General features: G+C 42.5%; 1 protein-coding gene across 4 annotated transcripts in view; it reads right to left on the bottom strand.

The window, feature by feature from the left end:
• Cbr4 (carbonyl reductase 4) overlaps positions 1 to 12465 on the bottom strand; it is a 45603-nt gene extending 33138 nt beyond the window's left edge. For all 4 annotated transcript variants that reach the window (XM_021170934.2, XM_029480384.1, XM_021170933.2 and 1 more), the window contains exons 1-4: positions 12199 to 12465; positions 10136 to 10256; positions 8522 to 8655; positions 5075 to 5209 (exon numbers count right to left, since the gene is read on the bottom strand). In XM_021170934.2, coding sequence (XP_021026593.1) covers positions 5075 to 5209; positions 8522 to 8655; positions 10136 to 10256; positions 12199 to 12340 — 532 coding nt within the window. In that variant the 5' untranslated portion in view covers positions 12341 to 12465. The remainder of the gene's footprint in view (positions 1 to 5074; positions 5210 to 8521; positions 8656 to 10135; positions 10257 to 12198) is intronic.
• Between the last annotated feature and the right edge of the window lie 2748 nt (positions 12466 to 15213).

Genomic DNA, 15213 nt, shown 5'->3' with positions numbered 1-15213 from the left:
AAAAAAAAAAAAAAAAAGAAAGGAAAGAATTTGCCTCCACATGCTAGTTTTTCTCTTAGATTATGTTTAATGTGCAAAATGAACATATTTCTATAGATCCCTCTCCTGGATCTTCAGTGTCTTTTTAAATAGTGGATGTCATGTTTAATGTGTTGTAGATTTACAGAACGATTGAACAAAGACTTCTATTGCTGACCACACCGCCATCGCCTCCTTGCTCCCTCCACTTCCCCTAGCATCTTGCCTTGGTGTGGCTTATGCACTGCACAAGAACACTGCTGACACATCACTGGGTAAAGTCCACAAAACACAAGAGCTGGGGTCCTCCGTTAGCTGTGTGTATGGGTCTTACCAAGAGCTACTGTCATGTTACCCACCATTACAGCATAGTTGTCCCGACCCACTCTATCTGCAGCTTCCCAGACCTCATAGATCTGTTCCAGTTCATCAGAAATTAACTAAGAAATGGTAAGCTGTTCTCTTATGATAAATTGCTCGGGGCTGTACAAAATGTCAATGTTATCTTATGCTGAGGCTCATGAACCATGTAATCTTCACTTAAATATATTCACAGCCCAGTGCATGATACATCACTAATCCCTTAGGTACCGTCCACCACAGACATCAGCCCCGAGGGTAGATGCTAACGGTCCCCAAGCATCCCACACACCTATCTTGCTGCTTGCCTTACTTCCCAGTCCATCTTCTTTCCTCAGCCCTAAGACTCTCTCCATATCACTCTTCTTATTTGTAAAGTTCTGGAAATTTTGTTCTACTCCACACTCATGATTGTCATGTATTTACAAAGCCTTGAAGTGGCTATAAAAGCTGTAAACTACCAGTAGGTGCCACTGTCCAACAGAGAGTGCTGCTGCATTACTGGTCACTCGGAGGTTTCCACCTGGCTACAAAGCCACCCTTCCTTAGATCAAATGCGGTAAGTGAAATAATATGCACTCTAGCGACTTAGAGCAAAGACACTGCACTTCCTTACTAGACATACAATGACAACCCAACACAGAAGGGGAGGGTGTCTAGGATCAAACTTGGGGCCTAGTGCATGCTGGGCAAGTGCTCTAGCACTAGGCCACACCTCAAAGACCACCATTAGTCTGGGATGCGCTGGTTCCCAATGGCCATGAGAATTTTTTATGTTATAAACTCTGAAGAAAGGACATTTTATTGATTCACTTTTGATGAGGAATTGATGATAGTCAATCTATCAAATATAATTTCTCGTATTGATTTTCAATGAGGGAGATTCATCCATGATGACATCTTTACTTTATATGCCGTCAAAAATGCCAATGCTTAGCAGAACAGTCAAGGATTTAGAATGCAGTGACAGTCTAATCATTATCTGCCTTGTTTCCTGGGTTTTGTGCTACAGTTCGCTTTTTAACTGTTTTTCTGTTATTTAGAGCTTCCACTTGAAGCTAATCGGAAAGGTCTGACATAAAAAGAAACAAACTAGAGGTCTAAGGGCTGGAAAGACGGCTCCGTGTGTAAGCACTTACTGTACTAGCATAAAGCCTCCAGTCTGGATATCCTGGACCTACATCAAAACCAGGCGTGGCAGCACAAGGGAACCAGCACTGGGGACCCAGAGACGACAAACAGGTCACAGGGTCTCACTAGTCTCAGCCAGTCTAGCTCAAACAGTGAGCTTCAGAGCTTCAGGTTCACTGAGAGGCCCTGTCTCAAAAAATACACTGGGAAATGAATGCGCTCTCTCCAGATGTTAGTGCACGGGTAAGCACACCACAACCTCTCTCCAGATGTGAGTACATGGGTAAGTACACCACGAGTGCACATGTGCTGGCTCTACTTGAGATCTAGTCAAGAAGCTGATAGATCTTAATATCAAAATGAAGTCAACAGATAACTTATAGAATTGATTTAATCTTGTTATTTCAATCTGTACTATGAAACAATATGTGTGTGTCTCTATGTGTGTGTATATGTATAATATATATAATATACAATATAGTATACACATATAATATTATATACAATAATATATGCAATATATAATATATTATATATGTATATATATATATAATATACAATATAGTATACACATATAATATTATATACAATAATATATGCAATATATAATATATTATATATGTATATATATATATAATATACAATATAGTATTACAAAGGCTACCCTACTAGTGATCACTTTCTAGCAACATATTTTTATCCCCAATATGAATTGCACAGGAAAAGTATCTTTAGAAAAGACTCTATGGCACTTCCATACCTTTCAAACAGCTCCTTTGTATAGAAACTGGATTCCCACCACTCATGTCATTGCCTTGACAACGAATCCATGCTAAACAGCTCAGCATCTTCCTAACATGGTGCACGTCACTATCTACCTTCAGCCATGACACTCAGCGCTCTTTCCAACTGTTTCTGTGGCTTGTAACAGAGACATCTCATTTCTTTTTTTACTCTTGGACCTAGCACAGCCTTGGCATAGAGGAAGGCACCCAGGATATTCCTTACATGGGTCCATGTGAATTGGGAAGATGAGCCTTCCTCTCAGCCAGTCAGCTATTACATCACCAAAAAAAATAGAACTCCTCGTTACCCATACCACTGGAATCCTGAAAAGAGAGAAGGCAAGTCCATGCCCTTCCAAACAACAAATAAACAACCCCATGGACGACTAGCTCAGCCAACACTAACAGTCACAGCCTGCACAGAGCACACCGAAACAGACAGTCAGGCCTAGGTAACGACAATGCAGCTTCCCATGGAAAGCTTTGGTTTGAGACCCTTTTCCTTTTTCCTTCAAAAGTATTCATCTAAGCTGTAAAACTTACTCAATACTCATGGATTTGGAATGTCTGGACTTAGCTAGTCTGCGACTAAACAAGGAACTGGACTGAAGGTATGTTATACAGCAAACAGATTCACAGAACATCCTGAAAAACATCTGCTAGCTCAATGAGTGCCAACTCTCAGGTCCAGCTGGAGTCATGAGGGGCCTAAAAGTGAAAGGTGGCAGAGGTCAACTGCAGCCCACTCTCCCACAGGTCCGTCACAGGAACAAACTTTATACGGGGATTAGTTCTTCAGTCTAATGCCCTCCCAACTGTGCTATTTTAGTGGCTATAGAGATTACTTCTTAAGTATGTTAAAACTGCAAGACCAAGATAGACTATCTAGTCCCAACAAGATGGCTCAGGAGGGGAAGAAACTTGCTATCAAGCCCGATGGCCTGAGTTTGACCCAGGCAGCGGGTGTGGGGAAATAAAGGAGGTGGGAGAGAACATGAGTCCCGCCAGAGCTCCAGTGCTCTGTCTGGGTGAGTGGAAATGGGAGACTGCTGTGTGCACTCTCTACACTGTGCGGGTGGGTGTCTTGCTGTGGGAAGTAGAAGGGGTAGAGACGGAGCAATCTAGGGTCTCTGGGCCTCAAGGAGGCCAGAGACCACAGGTTCTCAGTCTTGAACATCCCAGACGTCGCTGTATGTCACAAAGGAAGGCCTTCCAGCGTGATGTTAGACACAACTCTTTAGAGGAAAGCCTATTCCATCATTCAAGCACACCAGGTCTCGATGAGCAGAGATAGTCTATGGTTTTAGAGCTTTATTGTAGAAAGGCAGAGAGAAAGAGAGAAGGTAGAAAGAGAGGCCAGCCATGGCCACGTGGAGAGAGGGGGGAAAGGAGAGGGAGAAGGAGAGCTAGAGATGAGCCCCTTTTATAGCAGGCTGGGCTATCTTGCAGTTGCCAAGTAACTGTAGAGAGGAACATACCTGGCTATTGCCAGGTTAACTGTGGGGGTGGAGACTAGCCAGGATACCAGGAGCTTGGGACATTGTCTGTGTGGCTATAGTCACAGGATTATGAGGTTGGGGGCTCCCTGGTGTCAGGCACCTATATCTGTCTGGGAGTATGGCTCACTGTTCTGTCTCTTGTAGAGTTTCTACTGGGTCTCCGGAGTAAGTCTTGCTTGACCAGAAAACAGACTGCCTTTCACGGTCCCACAGAACCCACATGCTGCAAAGACAAAACCCATTCCTGCAAGTTATCCTCTGATAACTACATGTGCAGTAAGTCATGTGCATGCACCCACACAAAAGTATAGACATACACACACAAATGAACACATACGTATTAAAAAGATCCTATTCTAACTTACAAAGTATAAAAAACATTCATTCTGTTGGGAAGTCAAGTAAATACCCAATAAAAAATTTCTAACAGGCCAACCAACTAATAAACGACAAACATATCTGAATTTTGACATGGTTTTTATTAGAAACTGGCAAATAATGTGCAAGTGAACAAAAGAGGGAGAATAAGTAAAAAAATACATAAATAAATCAGAAACTAAAGGATAAAAAGACATCAATCTTATGATTCAAAAGGAACCCTTCAATGCCGGGCGGTGGTGGCGCAAGCCTTTAATCCCAGCACTCGGGAGGCAGAGGCAGGTGGATTTCTGAGTTCGAGGCCAGCCTGGTCTACAAAGTGAGTTCCAGGACAGCCAGAGCTANGGAGGCAGAGGCAGGTGGATTTCTGAGTTCGAGGCCAGCCTGGTCTACAAAGTGAGTTCCAGGACAGCCAGAGCTACACAGAGAAACCCTGTCTCGTCACCCCCCCCCCCAAAAAAAAGGGGAACCCTTTCAGAGCGTATTTTTCCAGCTTTCCATGAAACAGCCAGGTAGTTTTGGGTAAATCACATCAAACCCTCGGTCACAATTTTTAAGTTGTCACTGTGGCTGGAATAAGCCACGCATGGTAGAGCAGTCCCAGTACTACAGTGCATGGTAAAGACCCTGTCTCAAAACACAAGGTAATCTCCAAGGTTTTCTTAACATAATTTACTCCTTAATTGGTGAAAAAAATTGAAAATAAAGATTTTTTATGTAAGACAAGAGGAACAAGTAAGTTTTTTTAGACACTAATTCATTATTTCTTTCGACAATGGTTTTAGAGAGACACTATCCAAATGTCAATTAATGACTGCCAATTAACCAATCAACCGACAACCTAGTGGCCTTTCTTTACATCAGTAAATGATACTACAGTTATTGTATGGCGTTTTCACTGACCTGGTGCCACCACATTCACTCGGATTTTCTTTCGTGCAACCTCTTTAGCAAGCGATCGTGAAAACCCAACGAGCCCTCCTTTGGTGGCGCTGTACGCAGACTGGCCCACGTTGCCTTTCAAACCAATAATACTCCCTGCAGGAAAAGAAGAAAGCAAGTGCAAGCCAACCAGTTCATTATTTGGCGATTCATATCCTTTACAGTCACCAAATCAGGAGGGAACCCTGCCTTCTTTCATTGTTTGTTAAACTGAGTAACTCTAGCCATGGTCCTTTGAGGGGTAACCCAGTCACACAGGCAAAGAGAAACTGGAGGAAAATGATGTCAAGCCACCAGGAATGGGAGAGAAGCTTGTGTGATTTGTTACCTGAAAGGTGGGCAAAGGTCAGGTACAATGAGTGCTGGGTCTGAAAGTGTGGTGGCTTGAATGAGAAATGTCCCTCTAGCGCAGACATTTGAACACCTGGCCCCAGCTGCTGCCTTGGCAGTTCTGGGAGGTGTAGCTTTGCTGGGACTGTGTGTTAAGAGTATGGCTTCACCCGACTTCCAGTTCTCTCTCCGCTTTGTGCTTGTGGTTGAGATGTCACCTCTCAGCCTCCTGTTTCTGCCACCTTGCCTGCTGTTTGCCTTCCACCATGACTGACTTGTATCCCTCAGGGACCATAAGCCAAAATAAACTGTCTTCTATAAGTTGCCTTGGCCATGGTGTCTTATCACAGCAAGAGAAACGTAACAAACACAGGCAGAAATAAGGTAAAGCCAGAAGGTGTAAAATAAAGGCTGATTAACTCTATAATTCTACCATAGATAGGAATAAGTATTCACCTCCACCTAAAAGAAGACCAAATCCAGTAACTTAAAACGACTGTCAATCAAAAATGACCATGCAAACTTGGTAACAGTGTGATTTTGTTTATATGTACCTTGTACTCGAACTAAGCATTCCTCAATGAACTTGTCTAGTAAATATGTAAGAACAATTTATAATTCAAATATCAATTGTATGCAAATGCATGCTTGCAAAACAGAAGTAGGGAAGTAATTTTCTGCACCACTGGCCTGTGCTTATTATATAAAAATTGAACAGGAAATACACACACACACACAATTGAAATTACATTAGAAAAAGAATTATTCTACTTTTATATTATAATCAAGGAGCCCAGTGTTAAAATGTTTACCTACACTGTACAGTCAACATTGCTTGATGACAGTAATTTCCCCCAAGAAATACACTGTATGGTGGGTTCACAATAGTGAGAGCATCCCACAGTATGCTTATATAAGACAAGCAGTTATAGGCCACTTCTTCTGCCATATATAGCATGCTACAAACCTATGTAACATGAATGCACAGAAGATCGGCCAACAGTGATGGCATATGTGTATCTAAGCACAAAGAAGAACAGTAAAAATAGTGCAGGTGGTCTAGGGTGGGGGTCCCACCACCATAACCTACAGAACCACTGCCATGCATCTGTCCTCCATGAACTGATTGATCACACAGCACATTACTAAATGTGGCACCTTGGTTAAGAGAAAAAGAAAACTGGGTACCACAGGAAGAAAGAAAGGCCATTATGTTAAGGAAAGGAGTGGACGGGAAAGGGGGTGTGTGGGAGTAAGAAAGACAGAAAGATCCATTAGGAAGCTCCCATAACCAGCACTCGAGCCACACTCCATTCACATTTGGTCAAAGTAATGATTGCTGAAGTAGCAACACATCTACAAGGTCAGCCTATCTAGAGTTTTGTTTTGTTTTCTTTTTTTCCTATCCAGTAAGCATGTTGTTCACTCATTATAAAGCATCAGTCTTAGCAATAGTCTAAGATTTTAAGGGACTAACTTTAGGTTTCTGAAACTCACCTAAAATGAAGGTATTTTAAATCTGTCCTATGATATCCAGGCAGTCTCAGGTCTGTGTGACAGGTCTTAAGAACCAATACCTGAACTGACTGTGTCAGAGAGCCACAGGGCAGCAACTCCTCCTGAGAGGGACCTTTAACAGAACAGCATCCCCCTTTTGCAGACTTTTAAGGTACTGCTCATCACTTAAGACTAAAAGTCAGATTGTATGCTACGATTTCCAAATAATACATGGAAATCAAACTCCATGTTACTCTGCATTTTCTGCTCAACAGGCAAGAACTGAGAACACCTCTTCCCTGTGGTTCCAACAAACAAAAGGCTGCTTACATCCACTCTGAAAAGCTGAAGTTTACTGTTCCTCAAACTTTGACACTAGACAGACCAGTGATCTGTGCGACTGCCATAAATAATTGTTATTTAGACTCCATGTTACAGGCTTTCTTTTTCATATCAAAAATTAGATTGGTCTTCTTAATTTTAGAAATAAAATGACATCATTTTCCACCTTCTCCTCCAATCCAACCCTCCTATTTGCTCTCTCACACTCTCAGATTCATAGACATTTTGTTATTATTGTGACATATGCATATGTATATACATATATATACATATATGTATATATATGCACACATAAATATACCTGCTGAGTCTGTTTACTATTGTGTGTATGTAACAGTATCAGGCCTGACCACTTAGAGTAGGATAACTTATTAGGGGCCTGTGGTGGTTTGAATAGGTTTGGCCCCCATAGTCTCATGTGCTTAAATGCTTGGCCCACAGGGAGCGATACTATTAGAAAGTGTGTCCTTGTTGAAATAGGTGTGGCCTTGTTGGACGAAGTGTGTCATTGTGGGGGTGGGCTTTGCCAGTCTTCTCCTATTTGCCTTCAGAACAAGATGTAGAACTCTCAGCTCCTCCAGCACCATGTCTACCTGGATGCTGCCATGTTTCCCACCATGATGACAATGGACTGAAGCTCAAAACCTGTAAGCCAGCCCCAATTAAATGTTGTCCCTTATAGGAGTTGCCCTAGTCACAGTGTCTGTTCATAGCAATGGAGACACAGTAAGACTGGGCTCATGCCAGGGGAGGCTGCCTCTCCTGCTCTCAGCAGTCCTGAGTGTCCTATAGCTCTAGGACCCTGTGAGTTCCCCTTCTGTCTTAGCGTGTCTACTGCCATTGTCCATGCCTTGTTTAGGAAGCCAGACCGTTGAGGTAGCATGGTTGTAGCTTCCCAGTCATTTCTAGGAAACACAATCTCTCAGTATATTACCTGGCCTTTTTGGCTCTTATAATTATTATAGGTTTGATTTAAAAAAAAAAAAAAAGGCGAGGGTGCCTGATTTCTCCTGAAAATTGAAACTGGTGATAAAATTATTATGACATTGTTGTACAGACAGTCTGATGGATGTGCACAGCTGTGGCCTCTCCCATTCCATACAGATGCTATTTATCACGTGGCTTCTACTGTCACTTGTAATACTTAGTAAGTCCCTCACTGACGGTCAAGTCCATCAGTGGATTAAGTAGCCCCATGTTTACATGCAATGACTACAGCCCCCGGAGGTGAGAACTCACCCACATTAACAATAGACCCTCCCTGCTGAATCATTGTCTTCATGGCAGCTTTACAGGTCAGCATGGAGCCCAGGAGGTTAGTGTGCAGCTGAGAGACCATGTCTTCAGTCTTTGTTCTTACTAGAAGACTGTCTCTACAAAAAAGAAAGTGGGCACATCATTAACATCCAGATCAAAACTCAAATCTGGATGCTAGAGGACTGGACATTAACATCCAGATCAAAACTCAAATCTGGATGCTAGAGGACTGGCTCAGCAGGTAAGAAGCTCCAAGTGCTCCTTCAGGAGAACTGAGTTCACAGCTCACAGCCACCTGTAACTCCAGCTTCAGGGTATTATACATCCACTTCAGAACTCCACACATATGCACGCCGCACGTGCACTCACACACACACACACACACACAAACACAATTTTAAAATAGCAGAACTAAATATTTTTTTAAAAATCAAGTCAAAACATATGTACCAGAATTTTTTCTGGATTAAAATATAGTATAAGCTACGCTTTCTAGCTAAGTGCTGGGCAGTCCCATTTTGAACTTGGCTTTAAAACCACTAAGATAGCTGTTGATAATCCAGAAAGGAGCCATGGGGAAGGCAGGATTCTCCAGCTCTCTGATAGACTGATAAATACCGCCAGTGGCTAAACACAGTAGCAAGCAACCAAATGGTTTAAGCTACTGCCAGTTTTGCCTTCTTTAACGGGGCTGTAAATCTAAATATTTTCTCCTAAACAACCCCCCCTCATCCTCATTATTATTACATTTATTATCCTACATACATTACCATTAAGCTTGTTATGATCAATGGAACTCAGAACACTGGTTTCCTGTAAGAAGAGATTAAGGAAGTCTTCTGGCATGCTAGGTGATATGCCAGTGATGGTTGTTAGGACTGATCCAATTGGACATTTATCTCATCATAAAAGAATTAGGCTAAAGAAATGGCTCACTGATCAAGAACACATACTGATCTTACAGAGAGTGCAAGTGCAGTTCCAAGGAGCTCACAAGCACCTGCATCACCAACTCCGGGGGATTTGATGCCCTCCTTTAGCTCCTGTGGGAATCCACACACTCTGCACGTACTAACATGCAGATACACACACCATTTTTTAAATAAAAGAATGTATGATAATTTTCTAAAAAGCCTTTCCAGTTAGAAATAAAACAGCCTAATATATTGTCTCATACTGATGTGGTGTTCTGAGTGAAAATGGTCCCCGGAGGCTCATATATTTGAATACTTAGCCCCAGTTTAGGACCAAGTTTGGGAAGGATTAGGGAGTGTGGCCTTGTTGGAGGAGGTATGTCACTGGGAGTGGGCTTTGAGGTTTCCAAAGACTGGCTCCATTCCCACTGTGCCCTATCTCTGCCTCCTATATGCAAATCATAATATGGGTTCCCAGCTGCTGCTACCCACCGTGGCTTTACTCCACCAACATGGCTCTAACACTCTGAAACCATAACCTCAATCGAGCACTCTGTTTTATATATAGCTTTGGGTCATGACATTCCATAATAGCAATGGAAAAGAAGCTAAGCCACCAACGCATTAAGAAAAAAAATCTTTTAAAACAGGTATCAGAAATTCACCCCAATCTTTGACCAACCTGTTGATACCGGCTGCATTTACCAAGAAATTTACTGGACCTAAATATTTCTCCATCTCTTGAAATGTACTCTGAACATCTTGTTCTTTGGCAACATCACACCTAAATGCCAAGTGGTTTCCTACAAAACAAAGTTAAATCAGAATTACGTCTAAATCTTAACTTGAATTTCGAATTGATTTGCCTTATCATTAGACTCTCCAGCAAGCCTGTGCTGAGCGGGGCGACGACTGCCAGTCATGGGTTCCTGCCCTCAGAGCACACGATGAAAGGGACAGGGTGGATGGAAGTGAAGGAGAAATAATGAGGCTTTGCTTTTTCCTTCTTGTGTATGAGTGTTTTGTTTTTGTTTTGCTCTGAGATAAGGTTTTACTGTGTTGCCTGGACTGACTTCAAAACTCAGGCTCATCTTGCCTCGGCCTGCCAAATGCTAGCTTACAGCAAGTACATAAAATAAAACATTATCGAAACCTAACTTTAACTTTGGAGTTTTCTTGAGTGGGAGATTTAGACACAAGAACTATGGGTACCTGGCTACCCCATAATGTTGGCACTCGCTGGACTCACAAGTTCATGACTATCCTGAGTGACACCTCAAACCCTTAAGAAGAAATAAGCTTGGAAAGTCTAGAAACAAAAGTGGTCAGGGCCAGCAAGATGGCCCTCACTTGATAAGGGCACTTTCCACTAAGCCTAACAATCTGAGTTGAACCTTTGGGACCCATACGATGAAAGGAAAGAACAGACTGAGTTCCACAGGTGCACAATGACATATATGTACCCATCCAACCAAATAAATAAGTGTGATTTTTAAAACTGTAATTAAATCTGGGCATGGTAGTGTATACCTGCAGTCTCAGCTTTGGGATAGGAGATTACTACTGTAAGGTTGTGGCCAGCATGGGCAAAAGAGGTAGCTCCGTAGAACTCCCTGATCCCTAGCACCAAACGCACGAAGTCACTGATGGGCTTGAGGAAGCAACCCTGACTTCAAAGTAAACATATTCCCTATCTAATAAGCTACCATGTTAAGATATATGCTCCTCAATTTATGATAGGGATACATCAAGATGAACCAACTATATGATGGAGAGCCGAAGAACAGGTAACTAGTAGCACAGGGCAAGGTGGAGTAGCTAGCAAACTGGAAGCAGTGCTGACTGGCTAGGTGTTGAGGCTCGTGTTCACACCCAAGGTGAACAGACGTGCTCCCCTGTGTTCCCAGCACCGAGGAGGCAGAGACCAGCTCCTGATCCAAGGGAAGCCTAGGCTGCGTAGTGAGACCCTATGTCCAAGAAAGCTGGATACCACACCGCAGGTTCAGAGTGTACTCTGTACTAAAGATGTCACTGTCACATCACAGTAAGGAGATCTCAGCAACTGGGAAGCTGAGACACGAGATCCACAAGTTCAAAGCCAGTGTGAGTTACATATCAAGGCTATTTCCATATAAGTAAAGAAATATAGTTGGCACCAGACACACTCTTAGAACTACAATATACCCAATGCTTTCCTGATAGTGACGTGTATTTTTCTCCATTCTTCAAGTTGTCTTCTCCGACTTAAACTTGCAATGCAATGACTAGTCCGTTAAGGGGGGGGGGGNGGGGGGCTGGAATAGGAATACAATCAAAGGGCCTGGGAAAACAAATTAGTAACTTACTAAAGTCATTGATGGGCTTGGAGAAGCAACCCTGACTTATCAGGAGTTTCTCTTTGAAATACTGTCGGGTGCCTTCGCAAAGGGCAAGAGCTCTCAGCAAAATGCAACCTAGCCATTTGTATCTGACTTCTCTACTTTCAGTATGATCGCGTCCATTCTCTCCTCCCAGAGGCCCGAACAAAGCGGCTCTCAATCTCAGCACTGGCCGCGGGGAAGACAGCTACTTGTCAGGGGTCCTTAGAATCTGCCTGGAGTAGGCGAGCCCCTGTGAGTGCTTGGTCATGGGGCACGAGCGATCTGGGGCGCAGACCGGGGTACATGGGCAGTAGTCTAGGGCCCGTGGACTGGAACTCAAGGACTTGCACCTTGGCCGCACGGCGTGGACACTTCCGGTACCTACCGCCGAGCTCGCCGGCGGTGGCTTTGGCCACTTCCAGGTTTCTGGAGACGATCGCCAGACGGTAACCCTTCTGGGCCATTAGCTGGGCTACTGCCCTGCCGATCCCCCGGGAGCCTCCAAAAACCGCACAGACTTTGTCCATCTTGGACCGCGGACCAGCAAGATGGATCCCTAAGACTCAGAACTTGTAATAAAAGACACAGCTACTGACAAAACCAGTAAGCTCTCCTTTCGACAGACAACTCAGGCCACAAAACAGGCGCGAGGATTAGACGTCAGTGCACACAGACTCTTCGAGGGTTGCATTGCATGCTGGGACTTGTAGTCCTTACTCTCTTGCACTTGTGAGCATTTTAGTAACTGCTGCTGGATGCCTATTCCCAAGCCTGGTTAGTTCTATGAGGGTAAATGTCCTGTCAAAGAGCACAAGCCGTGTGTGGTGGCTCAGGCCTGTTCACCCATCACTCAGAATGTTAAGGCAGAGGGATCATTGAGAGTTCAAGGCCAGCCTGGTCTAGAGAGTGAGATCTTGTCTCAAAGACAGCAACAAAGAAAGAACACTGTGTAGAGGGATTCAATAAATGCTTGTACTCCTCTTTTTGAGGAAAAGACCTGCTATGTTACCCAGGCTGGCCTCGGATTCTCTATGATTCTCCTCCCTCGGCCTCCACAGAGCTGCTGGCATCTACAGGCATGGGCCTCCACGCTCTTCGACTGATCAGAATAGACTAAAGATTAAAGAGCAAGCTTAGGTCATTATTGGCAATATTGGGTTCCTATACTCCTAAATAAGATATCCTGAGTGCTTTTTTTTTTTTTTTTTTTTTTTTTTTTATTTATTTTTTTTTTTTTTTTTTTTTAAGAAAGAGTTAGCTGGGCATGGTGGTGCATGCTTTTAATCCCAACACTAAGGAGGCAGAGGCAGGTAAATCTCTTGAGTTGAAGACCAGATTGGTCTAGAGTTGCAGGACAGCCAGGGCTACACAGAGAACTCTGTCTCAACCATGCCTCCCAAATAAATAGATAATAAATAAATAAATAGATAAATAAAATGGCATAATTTGTTAGCATTCTAGTGTAAAGAGAACATTTCTTGACAGAATATTAGTGTACTAAATAAAAAAATAGACCATAGTCCCTGTTAGAGGTAGGGAGAATTCTGGAGCAGCAGGACTAACTCACATAAAACACTAATGGGCTAAATTATTTATTAAATCACAAAGTTGTATTAACACCAGAAATCAAAAGGCCAGTGAGGACTGAAGGCACAGCAAGCTGGCAAAGCCAGGTCTGAGTATTGATTTCTAAACTGGGGAGGGGTGGGGACCTACCAGAAAAGTTGCACATTAATTTTAAAGTTTTTCTTTTTCTTTTTTTTTAACCTCAAAGAGAATATTATATAGTTTATTAAGCAAAACATGAATGACCAGATTTATGTTGCTACAAATCCCATGTTCCAATGTTTTATGAAGTTTTTATTGTAATATAACAAAGCCATAAGTATTTTTAACCCATCAAGTCTAGCTAGTGGTGTGTGTGTGTGTTCCACTGGGTATTGGAGACAATCTTCAAATATGTTGGTTGTCAGAGAAGAAAGGTAAATACCAACTCAACTAAACACCCCTAGATCTACAACGACAATTTGCCCTGAATGTGACACGCCCATGCAGTAGTTGTTGGTTACATAAACAATGTTTATGCAAAAACCATGACTGGATTTAAGGCCCACCCCATGAAGCTATGCCTGTCAATACTTGGTGACCAAAAACCTGAGACTAAATGGGCCTAGGGGAAGTACCTACGACAAATATCACTGTCCTGATGAAGTAATGTAGCAATAAAAAGACTCCAAATGACATTCCGCTATTTCCATTGGTCAATGTCATACTCAGCCCTCACTGGAGAAGCTTGCTCTTCCAGTAAACGGGAACTAACAGAGCCACAACTGGACAATGTGCAGAGAGTTAGAGGTTGGGATACTCACTACATGTCCTAAATGGGATGTCTTCATCAAACCCGTCTGCTCAGGGTTCAGGGATCTATGACGAAGATGTGGAAAAAGTGTAAGAGCCAGAGGGGAAGAAAGACAGTAAGGAAAAAGTGTCTTCTAGACACCAGGATTGATGCAGATATCAACTCAGAAACTGTAGTAGCATGCACAGAGCCTACACAGGTCCAAGCCACACGGGTCCCAGCAGGAGGGAGAAGTGGACATGGACTTCCAGCCTTAACCCAGAAGCTACCTCCTATTAATAACTGCTTGCAAAGGAAAACTTAGTTTTCTCCAGCAGACTTTCACTGAGTATACAAACTACACTAAAGGGTAAGGCCATGCCCAGCAGTAAATTGGTGACACCAAAGAAACTCACTGGTATATTTGGATTTTTTTTTTGTCTCATCTTGCTTCATTTGAACAATTTTTTAAAACCTTACTACTCTTTTGCTTGTATATTACAGTTTCTAACTTGGGGTTTATAAGTTTTCCTTGTATGTTTCTCTGTATGTTTCTTGTCGGTTTTTTATTTTTGGCTGTTTGTTTTTCTTTTTTTTAATAGAACATGATTTTAAAATTTTCAACTCTTAATATTCAACAAACAGAATAATTATTTTAAGATTTATTTCATTGTTATGTCTCCCTTTTATGATTTTATTAATTTGGATATTGTCTCTGTGCCCTCTGGTTAGTCTGGCTAAGGGTTTATCTATCTTGTTGATTTTCTCATAAAGAGCCAGCTCCAGGGTTTGTTGATTCTTTGGATAGTTTTTTTGTTTGTTTGTTTGTTTGTTTGTTTCTATTTGGTTGATTTCAGCCCTGAGTTTGATTGTTTCCTGTCATCTACTCCTCTTGAGTATATTTGCTTCTCTTTGTTCTAGAACTTTCAGGTGTGCTGTCAAGCTGCTAGTGTATGCTCTCTCCAGTTTCTTTTTGGAGGCACGTAGAGCTATGAGTTTTCCCTTTAGTATGGCTTCCACTGTGTCCCATAAGTTTTGGTATAATGTGTCTTCATTTTCATT

The sequence above is a fragment of the Mus caroli genome, chromosome 8 (assembly GCF_900094665.2).
Source record: "Mus caroli chromosome 8, CAROLI_EIJ_v1.1, whole genome shotgun sequence".
Lineage (NCBI taxonomy): Eukaryota > Metazoa > Chordata > Mammalia > Rodentia > Muridae > Mus > Mus caroli.
Note: the sequence above shows the minus strand (reverse complement) of the source record. Positions and strands in the feature narration are given on the sequence as shown.